Source organism: Arctopsyche grandis, chromosome 9 (genome assembly GCF_051622035.1).
Source record: "Arctopsyche grandis isolate Sample6627 chromosome 9, ASM5162203v2, whole genome shotgun sequence".
Lineage (NCBI taxonomy): Eukaryota > Metazoa > Arthropoda > Insecta > Trichoptera > Hydropsychidae > Arctopsyche > Arctopsyche grandis.
In genome coordinates, this window is record NC_135363.1 from 5,448,679 (window position 1) to 5,464,091 (window position 15,413).

The window sequence follows — 15,413 nt, forward strand, 5'->3', positions numbered from 1 at the left end:
TTTTAGCATCAATTAAGCAGTAAGAGCAATATGCCCAAAATACAAGACATTCCGCATGCTGTGGCATAGGTTGCCGACCTCTGTTTTAACATCCGTACATGCATCGCGGTTATATTTCAATAATGTTAAAATATTGTTATATTGAAGAAATCATATTTATTCTAACTTATGATATGTTAGGGTTTCTTATGATATCCTAGGGTTTCTGAAAACCCGACATATCCGGGTCCAAAATCAAATTCAAAAATTTGCAGATTTTCAATTCAAATTTTATTTTGTTTCATTATACAATTCTGGAAAAATATTATAGGTGATAAAAAACATATAATAAAGAAATACAAATATAATACAGTATGTATATCATAAATTAAATTTTTTATTTAGTTTTCCTAATTTGAACATACATGTAATAATACTTGAGAAACACCAAAGCATTGAGAGACTTATCCCCATTGAAGTATAATGTATAGAATAGTCATTCCTAACAAAAGTATCGCTTAAAAGCGAGCCATCGAAGAGAGAGACGGAAAGTCAGAAGAGAGACTAAAGAGTGAAGAAAAAAAATTCGTGGAAGTGATCGTCCCTTGACGTTCAGGGACGCACGGGCACATACAGATGTTCGGACTTTGTCGAACTAATACTACCACACAATTTCACTAGTAGAGCTTATTTCAAAGAGATCCTACTGCTACAGAGATTAACAATCAACTGAGCAAAACAGCCGAAATCTCCGTTTGAACGTAGTTTTTGTAGTAACATTTTTGTAAGCTAAGAGCGCTTCTACCCATTCTACTTCAATGCTTATACCCCAATGCCGATCTCAGATTAGTGCAAAAATTATTAGATACCGAAAATGTTCTTTCTTTATCTGTAGATGTAAGAACTTGAAATTACGAGGGCGAGAAAGAAAGTTTGTTAATTATGGCCCAATCGTCTAGATAGATAAGTGCCGCAGTAGCTCTACATTCCAGCTCAACACGGGACCCCAGCATGAATACCCATATTTCTACTAAGCTGACATATCATAGTAAATGATTTTGAACAAATGTCACATTTGTGTGGTTTTCACCCAGTATGAATACCCATCTGTTTACTAAGCTGATATTTCGTATTAAATGATTTTGAACAAATTTCACATTTGTGTGATTTTACCTCAGTATGAATACCCATATGTCTACTAAGGTGATATTTCATAGTAAATGATTTTGAACAAATGTCACATTTGTTTGGTTGTACCCCAGTATGAATAACTATATGTGCACTAAGATGTTGTTTCGAAGTAAATGATTTTGAACAAATGTCACATTTGTTTGGTTTTACCCCAGTATGAATACCTATATGTGAACTAAGATATCGTTTCGTAGTAAATGATTTTGAACAAATGTCACATTTGTGTGGCTTTACCCCAGTATGAATAACTATATGTGCACTAAGATTTTGTTTCGTGGTAAAAGATTTTGAACAAATGTCACATTTGTATGGCTTTAACCCAGTATGAATACCCATATGTACACTAAGCATTTGTTTCGCAGTAAATGATTTTGAACAAATGTCACATTTGTGTGGCTTTACCCCAGTATGAATACCTATATGTGCACTAAGATTTTGTTTCATAGTAAAAGATTTTGAACAAATGTCACATTTGTATGGCTTTAACCCAGTATGAATACCCATATGTACACTAAGCATTTGTTTCGCAGTAAATGATTTTGAACAAATGTCACATTTGTGTGGCTTTACCCCAGTATGAATACCCATATGTCTACTAAGAATGTTTTTCATCGTAAATGATTTCGAACAAATGTCACAGTTGTGTGGTTTTCACCCAGTATGAATACCCATATGTCTACTAAGATGTTGTTTCGTAATAAACGATTTTGAACAAATATCACATTTGTGTGGTTTTACCCCAGTATGAATACCTATATGTGCACTAAGATGATGTTTCGTAATAAACGATTTTGAACAAATGTCACATTTGTGTGGTTTTACCTCAGTATGAATACCCATATGACTACTAAGCTGATATTTCGTATTAAATGATTTTGAACAAATGTCACATTTGTGTGGTTTTACCCCAGTATGAATACCCATATGTACAGTAAGGTATCGTTTCCTGTTAAAAGATTTTGAACAAATGTCACATTTGTATGTCTTTAACCCAGTATGACTACCTATATGTGCACTAAGATGTTGTTTCGAAGTAAATGATTTTGAACAAATGTCACATTTGTGTGGCTTTACCGCAGTATGAATACCTATATGTGAACTAAGATATTGTTTCAAAGTAAATGATTTTGAACAAATGTCACATTTGTGTGGCTTTACCGCAGTATGAATACCTATATGTGAACTAAGATATTGTTTCAAAGTAAATGATTTTGAACAAATGTCACATTTGTGTGGTTTTACCCCAGTATGAATACCCATATGTACAGTAAGGTATCGTTTCCTGTTAAAAGATTTTGAACAAATGTCACATTTGTATGTCTTTAACCCAGTATGACTACCTATATGTGCACTAAGATGTTGTTTCGAAGTAAATGATTTTGAACAAATGTCACATTTGTGTGGCTTTACCCCAGTATGAACACCTATATGTGCACTAAGATTTTGTTTCATAGTAAATGATTTTGAACAAATGTCACATTTGTATGGCTTTAACCCAGTATGAATACCCATATGACTACTAAGCTGATATTTCGTATTAAATGATTTTGGACAAATGTCACATTTGTGTGGATTTACCCCAGCATGCATACCCAAATGTACAGTAAGCATTTGTTTCTCAGTAAATGATTTTGAACAAATATCACATTTGTGTGGCTTTACCCCAGTATGAATACCCATATGTCTACTAAGACTGTGTTTCATAGTAAATGATTTTGAACAAATGTCACATTTGAGTGGCTTTACCCCAGTATGAATACCCATATGTGCACTAAGATGTTGTTTCGTAATAAACGATTTTGAACAAATGTCACATTTGTGTGGCTTTACCCCAGTATGAATACCTATATGTGCACTAAGATGTTGTTTCGTAATAAACGATTTTGAACAAATGTCACATTTGTATGGTTTTACCTCAGTATGAATACCCATATGACTACTAAGCTGATATTTCGTATTAAATGATTTTGGACAAATGTCACATTTGTGTGGTTTTACCCCAGTATGCATACCCATATGTACAGTAAGGTATCGTATCCCGTTAAAAGATTTTGAACAAATGTCACATTTGTATGTCTTTAACCCAGTATGACTACCTATATGTGCACTAAGATGTTGTTTCCAAGTAAATGATTTTGAACAAATGTCACATTTGTGTGGTTTTACCCCAGTATGAATACCTATATGTGCACTAAGACTTTGTTTCGTAGTAAATGATTTTGAACAAATGTCACATTTGTGTGGCTTTACCCCAGTATGAATACCTATATGTACACTAAGACTTTGTTTCGTAGTAAATGATTTTGAACAAATGTCACATTTGTATGGCTTTAACCCAGCATGAATACCCATATGTACACTAAGCACTTGTTTCGCAGTAAATGATTTTGAACAAATGTAACATTTGTGTGGCTTTACCCCAGTATGAATACCCATATGTCTATTAAGACTGTATTGCATAGTAAATGATTTTGAACAAATGTCACATTTGTGTGGCTTTACCCCAGTATGAATACCCATATGTCTACTAAGACTGTGTTTCATAGTAAATGATTTTGAACAAATGTCACATTTGAGTGGCTTTACCCCAGTATGAATACCTATATGTGCACTAAGATGTTGTTTCGTAATAAACGATTTTGAACAAATGTCACATTTGTGTGGCTTTACCCCAGTATGAATACCTATATGTGCACTAAGATGATGTTTCGTAATAAACGATTTTGAACAAATGTCACATTTGTGTGGTTTTACCTCAGTATGAATACCCATATGACTACTAAGCTGATATTTCGTATTAAATGATTTTGAACAAATGTCACATTTGTGTGATTTTACCCCAGTATGAATACCCATATGTGTACTAAGGTTAGATTTTATAGTAAATGATTTTGAACTAATGCCACATTTGTGTGGCTTTACCCCAGTATGAATTCCTATATGTGAACTAAGATTTCGTTTCGAAGTAAATGATTTTGAACAAATGTCACATTTGTGTGGCTTTACCCCAGTATGAATACCTATATGTGCACTAAGATTTTTTTTCGTAGTAAATGATTTTGAACAAATGTCACAATAATACAGCTTTCTTCGAGTATCCGAGTTTTTTTGTTTCACACTATTGATTTTATGATCCAATTCAGAATTTGTAGGGCACATCTCATCTAAAGCATTTCGACATGTTAATTCTTCCACTAGAATGTGTGTATTGGAATCTATTATTGCTTCCACATTATCTCTCGAAGTATTTTTTCCTCCAGGTGTCTAAAATATAAACCGAACGTTATTCATTTAAACATGTATGTATATTTATAGTGTGATTAGATGTCATTTTACATGTCAATTTGTTTAGAATCGATCTAAAGCACTAGAAACCCATTGACTTACCTCGCCATCGTCGGGTGAACTGGAAATTTTGGGTGGGCAATCAGCACCCAACTCATCTTCCCATATTAAATCTTCCAGCAAAACCTCCTCCGGCTTGACTTTCAAACACTTGTCTAATTCCAGCCTCGACGTTGTGTCATTCCGAAAACAAGAGTTTCGAAAGGTGTCGAGCAATTCCAGATTGTTGAGACAAGAAAGGCATATCGTATCTGGCAGATGGTCACCTTTCCTAACCTGCAAATGTGAAAGGCAAAGGTAAAGATCACGAGGAGTAGCGAATTAACAATAGCAATGGCTTACACTTGGTAAGTGACGGCGACTGACCCGCAGCTGACAGCAGGTCCAAATGCGTTGCACCAAACGCTGAGGTGGATGAGGGTCGTCATGGATGGAGACGAAGGACCCTGCTGGACCCTGCTGGCAGAGACAAAGTCTGCACTCCATCGCTACCTGAGAGAGGAAGAAGCTCAATAGTGTCCTCGATAAGTCGATTAGTCGATAGTCGACAATGGATGCCTAGACGCTTGTAGTAGGCTTGTGTAGTTCGCGAACGAACTAGGTCGCTCCTAGAGCGCTCCCACAGGTGAACTATTCGAACGAGTTCCCTCCCTCCTCGTTCCTTAGTTCACTAGTTCGTGACCGAATGAGTGAGAGTGAGACGGCACTACACTTACTGCCGCTCGCTCACTGCACATGCGCGTCTTGTTCACTCTTACGATCTAGTTCGTTCGCGAACTACACAAGACAGTCGTTCGCGAACTACACAAGAATTTCATTAGTTTGTGACCGAAAGAACGAGAGTGACGTTAACCGAACGTTAAATAAATTTTAAAATAATAAGACTCTGTCGTTATCAGGTAGCTTATGCTTCTAATGTATAATAACAATTACTATTAACAATTAATTCATTTCTTTAATATACTTTAAAAATAGTTTACGTATAGGGTTAATGTGTTTTGTTATAGGCTATTTGTTACGATGTCATCAAAAAGAAAACATAGCCCCTTGTGGACTCATTTTACAGAAGACATTGATAATAAAAAAGCGAAATGTAACCATTGTTCAACAATAATAAGTTTTGCGGGCGGATCGAATGGTAATTTAACCCGACATATGAAAACAAAACACCTTTTGATCCCATTAACTACTGAAAGACAAACACCGATATTACCTAGTTTAAACTCACTTCAATCAAGTCAAAGCACATGTGAATCGGAGAATATAATTTCAGCATCATCAAATATAGTAGACTCCCAACAATCGATGACCCAATACATTCGTAGACCACCGCCAGTTCGAAAGATTGAGCAAATTGATAAACAACTTGTTAAGATGGTAGCTAAAGGGCATCACGCCTTAAGAATCGTAGAAGAAACAGAATTTCGTAAACTTATTGAATTAGTTTCTCAATGCCCAGGCTATAAACTACCATCAAGAAAAACGTTATCGGAAAATTTAATGTCAAGAATTCACAATGACGTCATGGCTGAAGCAACAATAAAGGTACAAGCAGCACCAGCGTTGTCTCTTAGTACTGCTGGTTGGACGTCTAGAAATAACGACAGATATATAGCTATTGTAGCTCATTTTATAAATGAAAAGACTAAACTTCACTCAGTATTACTTGGTTGTATCAATTATAAAGAGCGACATACTAGTCAAAACTTGTGCGACTTTATGAAAGTTGTTATGGCAGAATGGAACATTTCACACAAAGTTGCCGCCATTGTTAGCGATAATGCAGCAAATATCTTATCTGCTGTTAGACTTGGTGATTGGCGGTCCATCTCATGTTTCGCTCACTCTCTAAATCTTGTTGTACAATAAGCTACGTGTCCGAGCCAACAAACTCACATGGCCGTGTTTTGGGCTCTTACGGGCGCGCACTCATATTTACGAGTCGCGCTCATCTGTCAAATCAGACGCTCGCTATACGCCGGCCGAGACGCTCGCCATCCGCCGGACGAGACGCTCGCCATCCGCCGGCCGAGACGGTACTGGCGTAGCTGGTCTACCTTGCCTGACCAGCTGCAGCCAGCGTACTCATCCACAGCCCCCGCCATAGAGGGGCACATGCGCCGGCAAACTCCCCGGCTCGCCATTCTATTCGTCAATAAACAAGGATAACCCGAGCTGACTTGTCTAATTCCCCACCCCGCCCTGTTCCAGCACGTGCTCCAGAGCGAGCTGAACACACAGAGACGACGACACACACACACAGCCACTGGTCACCCAGCATACACATACACATTACAGCTCCTGAAGCTATCGTTCATGGTCCTTCGAGTCGGGATGATCTACAGCGCTGGACTCTGTCGTCGGCATACCAGGTTGGTCGTCAGCCATTTTGTCTCTCCCGTTATTCCTTTGTGTTGGCTGTCCGCCATCTTGTAATCCCGCTTCCCTTTTGTTTAACGGCGTGGGTTTCCCCCCCCCCCCCCTTGTTGTTTAACGGCGTGGGTTTTTCCCCCCCTTTTGTTTCACGGCGCGGGTTTCCCCCCCCGTGATATCATTTCACCCCTCACAGTTTCTCGAAGTCATGACGACTCAATTGCGACGTCGTCGTGGCGCCCTTCGGGGAAGGCTGACGAAGCTCACGAATCTGGTCGACCAATTACCGCCGAGCGTGACCCGACTCGAATATAAGCTCGAGGAGGCGCGCCAGCTGCGTCTCGATTTCTTGGACACGCAGTCCGAGTTAGAAGCGTTAGAGCTCAAAGAGGCGGAGGAGTCCGCGCTGACATGGGACGAATTTGAGGACGCCTATTTGGCATATACAGATGCAGTGCTGGACAAACTAGATGCCGCAAAGAGCATCACCTTGTCGGGAGGAACCTCCCCCCCAAGCGACCTTTTCCCGGTCGATCAAACCGTCCGTCGCACTGTTGACCAACTCGCTACTCCCCCAGTGGACCAACCCATTCGTCTCCCGGCACTAGAACTGCCAACATTCGATGGGAAGCTCGAAGATTGGCCCCAGTTCTCCCAACGCTTCCAAGCCGCAATAGACGGCAGTAAAGTGGATTCAGTCCGCTTCCAATATCTTACTGCCAGTCTTACCGGTGAGGCCCGCAACATTCTCCGCGGCCTCGACTGTGCGGAAGGGGCCTTCACCACCGCTTGGTCCATTCTCGAGGACCGGTACAACAATAAGAGGTTGTTGGTCCAGAGACACGTCCAGGCATTGCTCAACGCTGAGCCTGTGGGCCATGACGTCGGTCAAGGGTTGCGGCGGCTGTTGGATGACATCACCATGCATACCCGCACCCTCGGGTCCATGGGCGTCCCCGTCGTCACATGGGACGACATCCTCGTATCTTCCTTGTCGTCCAAGCTGGACCGGTACACTGCCCGGCAATGGGACAAGCAATCGGTCAAGTACGAGGACTGGACATTCGACAAATTTCTCACGTTCCTCCGGTTTCAGTGCCAAGTGCAGATGAACGGCGAGGCCATCGAGAGGATGCACCAGCCGCGTCCGTGCATACAGGCGGTTACCGGGACTTCCGCTCATCACGAGAGAGTCAAGGCAGTTTCCTGCCCTAAGTGTCGGGGTGAACATGTGCTCCACTCATGCTCCTCGTTCCGGGACCTGGCCCCACCAGAGCGAATCAGCCTGGTCCGAAGGGCAAACCTCTGCAGGAACTGCCTGCGTCCTGGCCACCAGACGACAGCTTGCAAGAGCCAAACTCGTTGCTCCCACTGTCGCAACCTACACCACACACTTTTGCACGCCGAGTTTACTCGGACTCCAAAACACTTCAACGCTGCTCCTGTCCCAAGGGCTGCAAGCGTCGCTAACGAAGCGCCACACGCGCCTAGCCTTCATTCCCTGCATTCAACCGTCAGGGCAGCAACAACCCCTCGCACCATTCTGTTATCCACAGTGGTGTTGTCTGCCCGTGGAGGCGATGGGCGTTGGCATAAGTGTCGAGCACTGCTCGACAGTGGGTCAGAGATGAACATCATCTCCAATGACCTGCGTCAGCGGTTGAACATCCAACCGCATGCATTGAATGCAAGCATGGTCGGGGTAGGCTGTAAGGAAACGCCAATCTCCCAGGGCCTAGTCTTGCACGTTGCTCCTCGGGGGTCGAGGAGCCATGCCAAAATAAAGGAGATGGAGTTTTTAGTGATCCCTAAGATCACGAACAATGTTCCATCCAGAGACCTGTCGGAATTACGGCTGGGGTTGCCCCAGCGTATTTACCTGGCTGACCCCACATTTGATTCGCCGGGGGCAGTCGACATGGTCCTCGGATGCTTGGCATTCCATCAGTCCCTTAAAGACGGTAGGAGGAATATTTCCATTCCTCCCTCACTCGCCAGCGAACGGGGCTCTACCATTCACCTGTTGAACACTTCGTTCGGCTGGGTTGTTAGTGGGGAACTGGGCTCAGTCCCAACAACCAACCGCTCCGGGAACTGCCATCAAAAAGCTTCTCGTGATCCGTCGGCGGACCGAAGAGTTCCGTTGCCAAAACCTAGGGAACCCGCTTCTAAAAGAAGCCGCGGTAAACCCGCTTCTAAAAGAAGCCGCGGTAAACCCGCACCCGTTGTTCCTCATTTCATCCGACCTTCCCAACCCAGCTCCAAAAACTCCTGGTCAATTCCTAGCTGGCGAACCACTGGTTGCTCAACAGCGGGAGGATCTGCTCAATCAGCCCGCAGCACGGGCGCTACCGCACCAGCATCTGCAGCAGCGGGCAGAGATGGTCACTGGAGGAGTGCGGCACACTCCTTCAACAGCAACACCAGGAAGGCAGCCCAACGAGTAGCTCGACTACCGACCGAGCGGCATGCAGAACATGGGGCGAGTCGCGTTGGTGCTTCCTGGGCACGACGGCGTCGCACGAATTATCACCCTGTGCACTCAGAGGGGCATCACCGACAGGGCAGCTGGCGAGACGCTCGTTGGCCCCCTGACCAGCCGACTAGGCCTGGGTGCACTCACTGTTCTCCCTCCCTCATATAATTTTGTCTTTTGTGTTTTTTCTTGTTCTGTGTGAAACTTATAACAAAAATGTTTGTGCCAATGTAGTAGTGGTTTGCTTGTGGTGCGCTAATTGACGCTTGTTCCTTTAAGTAAATTTTGTGTTTGTGCCAGTGTAGTTGGTTTGGTTGTGGTGCGCTAATTGACGCTGTATCCATTAAGTTTGTTTTGTTTTCTTTTGGTTGCTAATGACACTTTACCCTTGTAGTAGTTGGTTTGGTTTTTTTGTCGATGTGCTATAATGTTTTTTTTTGCACTTTTAACCATGGGGGCTGGCTTTAGTTCCTAAGAAGATATTTGTTACCACTGCTCTGTTTGTTTGTTGTCTGCTTTGATAGTATATTAACTTTTTGAAATATTTGTGAATATTCCAACCCCGGGGAGTATGTCCGAGCCAACAAACTCACATGGCCGTGTTTTGGGCTCTTACGGGCGCGCACTCATATTTACGAGTCGCGCTCATCTGTCAAATCAGACGCTCGCTATACGCCGGCCGAGACGCTCGCCATCCGCCGGACGAGACGCTCGCCATCCGCCGGCCGAGACGGTACTGGCGTAGCTGGTCTACCTTGCCTGACCAGCTGCAGCCAGCGTACTCATCCACAGCCCCCGCCATAGAGGGGCACAGGCGCCGGCAAACTCCCCGGCTCGCCATTCTATTCGTCAATAAACAAGGATAACCCGAGCTGACTTGTCTAATTCCCCACCCCGCCCTGTTCCAGCACGTGCTCCAGAGCGAGCTGAACACACAGAGACGACGACACACACACACAGCCACTGGTCACCCAGCATACACATACACATTACAGCTCCTGAAGCTATCGTTCACTACGAAAAAGATATGTGACGTTTTGGGAAAAGTTAAAAATATTGTCGAGTTTTTTAATCGTAGCACACAAGGAAAACATAAATTGGCTGCTACGCAGCAGTAAATGAATTTGCCTGTTCTTAAGCTCAAGCAGGATGTACAAACCCGCTGGAATTCCACTTTTGACATGCTCAAGCAAATAGTACAGGTAAAGGATGCAGTGATTGCTACCGTTGCACTTCTACGCCCTGATTTAACTTTAAATGAAGGGGACTGGGAAGTCATAGAGGAAGTTTTACCGTTACTCAGTCCATTCTACGAGATTACCGTAGAAATAAGTGCCGAGAAAAACGTCACTTTATCTAAAATAATAATTTTGTGTAATTTACTAAAATTTTTTTTACAAAAACATGTTTCTTACAATACAAAAATAGTTGATGTGCAGTCTCTGCTAAAGAAAGGCATGGAAGAGCGTTTCAAAGATATAGAGAAGAATATGTTATACGCAGAGTGTACGATTTTGGATCCTCGATTTAAGACGAGGGGATTCAAAAATCAAAGAGCCTGTGAAATGGTAGTACAAGCCCTTAGAAATAAAATCGGCCAAGTACAATTAGTTCAAGGGGATACTCCAGAGGCTGTTCCTACTTCCAGCGACGCATCAACATCTATACCTAGTAATAAAAATAGCTGCATATGGGATGAATACGACCAAGAAATACAAAAAATTACTAGGCCAGATAACCAGCTTGCTGCCGGCATTCGCGAATTAGATAAATACCTAAATGAAGAGTATCTAAATCGTAAAGAAGATCCGCTTCAATGGTGGCATGAACGTCGTTTGATATACCCTCACGTTTACGCGTATGTTTTGAAAAGATTTTGTGTCGTAGCAACATCTGTGCCCTGCGAACGCGTTTTTTCAGCGACGGGTCAAGTCCTTAATGAACGTAGAACACTATTGTCATCGAATAAAGTGTCCAAATTGATATTTTTACACAGTAATATGTAATATTTTTTTCCATTTTATTTTTTTTATACATACGATCTCACTCAAACAAGTCATTATGTTTAATTGTTAGGTAACAACTTTATAAGTGTAAGTGATATTTTTTATAAGAACTAACCAGTACCTAATAGTTATATAATTGTTGATTATTTCTAAAAAAATATAAAAAATTTGATTATTTTTGTTTTCTTTTTTGCGTCATGTGTTATTCTTTCATCGAGCCAAAACGAGCGAACGATCTGCGAGCGAACGAACGAGCGAACGAACGAGCGAACGATCTGCCTTTCACTGATTCGAGCTGGGAGCTGACGAACTAGAAGAGCGAACTAGTTCGTTTAGGAGCGGCGAACTAAACTGAGCGATCTCAGCTGTTGCGAACTACTATGCCCAAGCCTACTAGACGCTTGTAGAAGCTTAAGACTAGGGTTGCCAACTTTTTCAGAGACAATTCCGGGACGCGTCGAGGCTAGAGGTTGTGATCAAGAAATGTCGTCTCGAGATTTCGCGAGAAATTTTGATTCTCGTTTCTCGAGAATATTTTATTGTAAGATTTCGAGATTCTCATATCTCGAGAATATTTTATTATGAAAATTCGAGATTCTCGTATCTCGAGAAATCGTTTATTAGAATCTCGAAAATATCGAGAATATTTTTAATTTATCACTACATGTTTTTGCTCAATAAACTGACTGATTTGTATACTTGTTAACTCGTAAATAATTTTGTGAAGTATTTTAATATGTAAAGATGATCCGTATTTTTATTATTTGTCCGGTAAGTTATTATTCGGTCATCATATAAGTACATATACACATGTTACAACGAAATCGCACTATTTTTAAGTTACATACATATATGTATGTGCATATAGGTACTAGTTACTAGTGCGAAAGTATTCGTTTATGATATATCACTAAAACTCTAGTGAAAATATATTTTCACTGAAGTAAGACCCCACTGTAACACACGCGAAACAAAGATTTTTGATTTATTATTTATTTATTCGAGTATTTGTTCCTTAGGTATTAATCAATTTATAGTAATTATTTCAATATGCATAGATGGTCAGTATTTTTATTATTATTTGTCCGGTCACAAAAATACGGGCAAAGCCGGGTAGCAACACTGGGAATTTTATAGCGGCTATACGACATGGTCGATTATCTGTCACCGTCTTGCAAGCTGGGACCAACTCGGCCATGTTGCTTGGCTTCTTCTTTACTTCCATCCCAACTGTCATATTAAATAGTCGCGTCTTCAACAATTCCGTCGTTTCATCATCGACATGGTCGAGTTTCGGTCACCATCATGCGAGTTGGACCAACTCGGCTATGTTGGTTCGGTAAACGGACTACTAGTCAAATGTGAACCTGTCACAGGACAACTGGTCGCTCTAGATCGGTCACTCGTGATCATCCGTCACGCTAAAACTGGTCACGAGAAAACTAGTCACAAGCTAAAACTGGTCACACGCTAAAACTGGTCACGAGAAAACTGGTCATGAAAAAACTGGTCACACGCTAAAACTGGTCACGAGAAAATTGGTCACACGCTAAAACTGGTCACGAGAAAACTGGTCACACGCTGAAACTGGTCACGAGAAAACTGGTCAGACCCAAAAATTTCAAATTGGTCACACAAACAAAAATATTCTCAAATACTTTTTATTTACGAAATTTTTATTATTATCGACTAGACATATGTTCGAGCCAAAGGCTCTCGCGGCCGTTGTTTGTGGTCTTCGCGAAGAGTTCGCGGGCATCTGTCAGCTCATCTGACGCTCTCTAGCCTCTAGCCACGCCGAGAAGGTTGGCAATCGCTTTTGCGTTCATTTCACTTTGACAGTTCGTATGTCAAATCACAAATCTTAATTCACCGCGGCATATCAAATCTACATAAATAAATCGTCGGTAACATTATTTGTTTATCTTTGTTACATTGTATAACATTTTCTATATGTCATCTATATATTATAATATTATGGGGGATGAACGAATGAGACGACTGGCATATTAAATAACTTTGTAACTATTTCATGTGTAAAAATGTATAGGAAATTGCACTTTGGGACCTTAAGTTTGGGTATTTCAACAAAACAAATTTCTTACGATATACACAAACAACTAATACATGCTTTAACATACCAAGGATCGGTTAACTTTTTTTATTAGGCTCGAAATGTAAGTTTCAATATTTGCGTGGGCCCTTTTGCTGGGCCCATTTCCAACCTCAAGATTATGTATATATTACCTATGTAACAACTACCTACTGAAATAAAAATGGGAATAAACAAATTTCCGTGAATAGTATAAACTGAATTGCTTAAAACAATTTTGATAGGACGATTCATCATCAACCTTCGATTTAAATTTACTACATACTTTCAAAATAACATTTGATTATACTTCGACGATGTAGTAAGATTTAAATACACAATTTTAAACAGTTTCCGAATATAAAATCTATTCCTAATCTATGTAGACACATCCATGTATAAAGAAATATACGATAGGGGCCCCCTCCCCAAAATCCAGATTTTCGATTAACATTAATTGAAAATATTATGCATTGTTTTCAGGGACGTAATTGGGGGGGGGGGGGGGGAATTCCTAAATTAAGGAATAGTGTGAATTTAGAAAATATTATGAATTTAATGATTAATTATATACTACGAATTTATGAATGCTACGTGTATTTCTTATGTATGCTACTTTTGGGTAAACTAATAAAATAATCGCTGCTATGTGCTTTGAAAAAAAAAAGATTTTATTATTTCGAGGCAAGTATATTTTGGTTTTTAAGTGGTATGCCTCGGGTAAAATTCTTAGAAATTGTTCATCCTATGGAGCGAATCGTTAGTTTACCCTTTACTTTATTTTGTCTCAAAAACAGATGTATAACGTTTATTTTTCCGAAAGTTTGTATATTTTTTGTTTTCAAGAAAAGTTTTAAATTAATATTTTACTGAATCAGTTCAATCACAAATGGTTTTATTTCTCATATTTTTATTTTATTTGCAGACGTCCATTCTCTCAAAAAACAACGAATGAGATGGATTTAAAGTTCATGTGTAACGAATTCGGTCCAAAAAAAGTTTTAGTTATTTAATAAAATTGCTTTCTGAAACCTTATCAAATTTAGTACATAAAGAATACAAATATAAATTTTCAGCTTGATACGTTCAGGGGTGTGGATGCGAACCGAAAATTTAAAGAATGTAGCCAAACTCCCAAAATTAGTATGCCACTATGGGAGTATTTTTTGCGTGAAGCATCGGGAGAGTTTGCAAAATGCAATTGAACGTTTTTAAAATATGAAAACATGCAAATTGAACTTTTTTTTCTTATACATTTGAAATCCCGGTGATAGCACTGGGATCCCGGGATCGGAAATTCCCAGCACCGCAATCCCGGTGCTGAAGTAACCTTCCAGGATTGGAAGCATTAATATACATATATAAAATAATAAAAAGACACACAGAAACACACACTCAGGCACACAAAGCCACACACATTTTTCTATATTATGTAAACGTGATCAGTGGTCGATTCAGAGTTCGAATTATCGCATGATCCCAAAACTTTATTTATTGTACGTTACGTAACTTTATTTAACGTACATTATGTACATAGATAGTCGGTAGAAATTAAGTTAATTGATAGTTTTTTAGTGACACAGTTTGATGGTCGATTTTTGGAAAGAATATTTTCCATTTTTATTACGATATAAAAAAGATTTTTTGAAAAAAACTCAATTTGACCAATCTTTGCCTGCCCCCCCAAGAAAAAGCTGAAATGACGTCTCTGATTGTTTTCTACCGAAAGTAAAAGCCACTTTTATGCCGCATTATTTTATGATGCATTCTATTTACCTAGGACAAGGGTTAAAACGAAATATACAATGTAATTTATGGATCTATTTTGCTTTTGCCATTTTTCTTGTACCTAAATTTGTTAATTCTCATTTTTGAAAATTTTATTGATTTTTTACCCTTGATTTTTAGCGTGATGGAAAGAAGAAAATTTAGATATTTGGGGGGGGGGGGG

The 15,413-nt window shown here is 40.4% G+C and overlaps 2 protein-coding genes across 6 annotated transcripts; one reads left to right on the forward strand and one right to left on the reverse strand.

Moving 5' to 3' along the window:
* Positions 1–249: 249 nt before the first annotated feature.
* LOC143917112 (uncharacterized) lies at positions 250–6,224 on the reverse strand. 5 transcript variants are annotated; one of them, XR_013261040.1, is made up of 4 exons: positions 4,858–5,245; positions 4,558–4,791; positions 1,755–4,434; positions 250–1,418 (listed from the first exon to the last, which is right to left on the reverse strand). XR_013261040.1 is itself a non-coding variant. In XM_077438512.1 (4 exons), the coding sequence occupies exons 2-4, from the start codon at positions 4,999–5,001 to the stop codon at positions 1,822–1,824; spliced, it is 2,967 nt and encodes a 988-aa protein (XP_077294638.1). In that variant the 5' UTR covers positions 5,002–5,112; positions 5,314–6,224; the 3' UTR covers positions 257–1,821. The 5 variants fall into 5 exon arrangements, 3 of the variants coding, with proteins under 3 accessions (XP_077294637.1, XP_077294636.1, XP_077294638.1); XR_013261041.1 differs by having other exon boundaries at positions 4,882–5,202; XM_077438512.1 differs by adding an exon at positions 5,314–6,224 and having other exon boundaries at positions 257–4,434; positions 4,882–5,112.
* Positions 6,225–6,657: 433 nt separating this feature from the next.
* On the forward strand, positions 6,658–14,869 carry LOC143917128 (E3 SUMO-protein ligase ZBED1-like). The gene is made up of 2 exons (XM_077438541.1): positions 6,658–6,887; positions 10,273–14,869. The coding sequence occupies exon 2, from the start codon at positions 10,483–10,485 to the stop codon at positions 11,368–11,370; it is 888 nt and encodes a 295-aa protein (XP_077294667.1). The 5' UTR covers positions 6,658–6,887; positions 10,273–10,482; the 3' UTR covers positions 11,371–14,869.
* Positions 14,870–15,413: the final 544 nt, after the last annotated feature.

Excerpts from the sequence above, each read along its gene's own strand:
- LOC143917128 (XM_077438541.1), top strand. The coding sequence starts at position 10,483 with ATGAATTTGCCTGTTCTTAAGCTCAAGCAGGATGTACAAACCCGCTGG.
- LOC143917112 (XM_077438510.1), bottom strand. The coding sequence starts at position 5,001 with ATGGAGTGCAGACTTTGTCTCTGCCAGCAGGGTCCAGCAGGGTCCTTC. Across the intron at positions 4,792-4,857 it reads GTCGCCGTCACTTACCAAGT|GTTAGGAAAGGTGACCATCT; the intron begins GTAAGCCATTGC and ends TCACATTTGCAG. Across the intron at positions 4,435-4,557 it reads GTTCACCCGACGATGGCGAG|ACACCTGGAGGAAAAAATAC; the intron begins GTAAGTCAATGG and ends TTTATATTTTAG.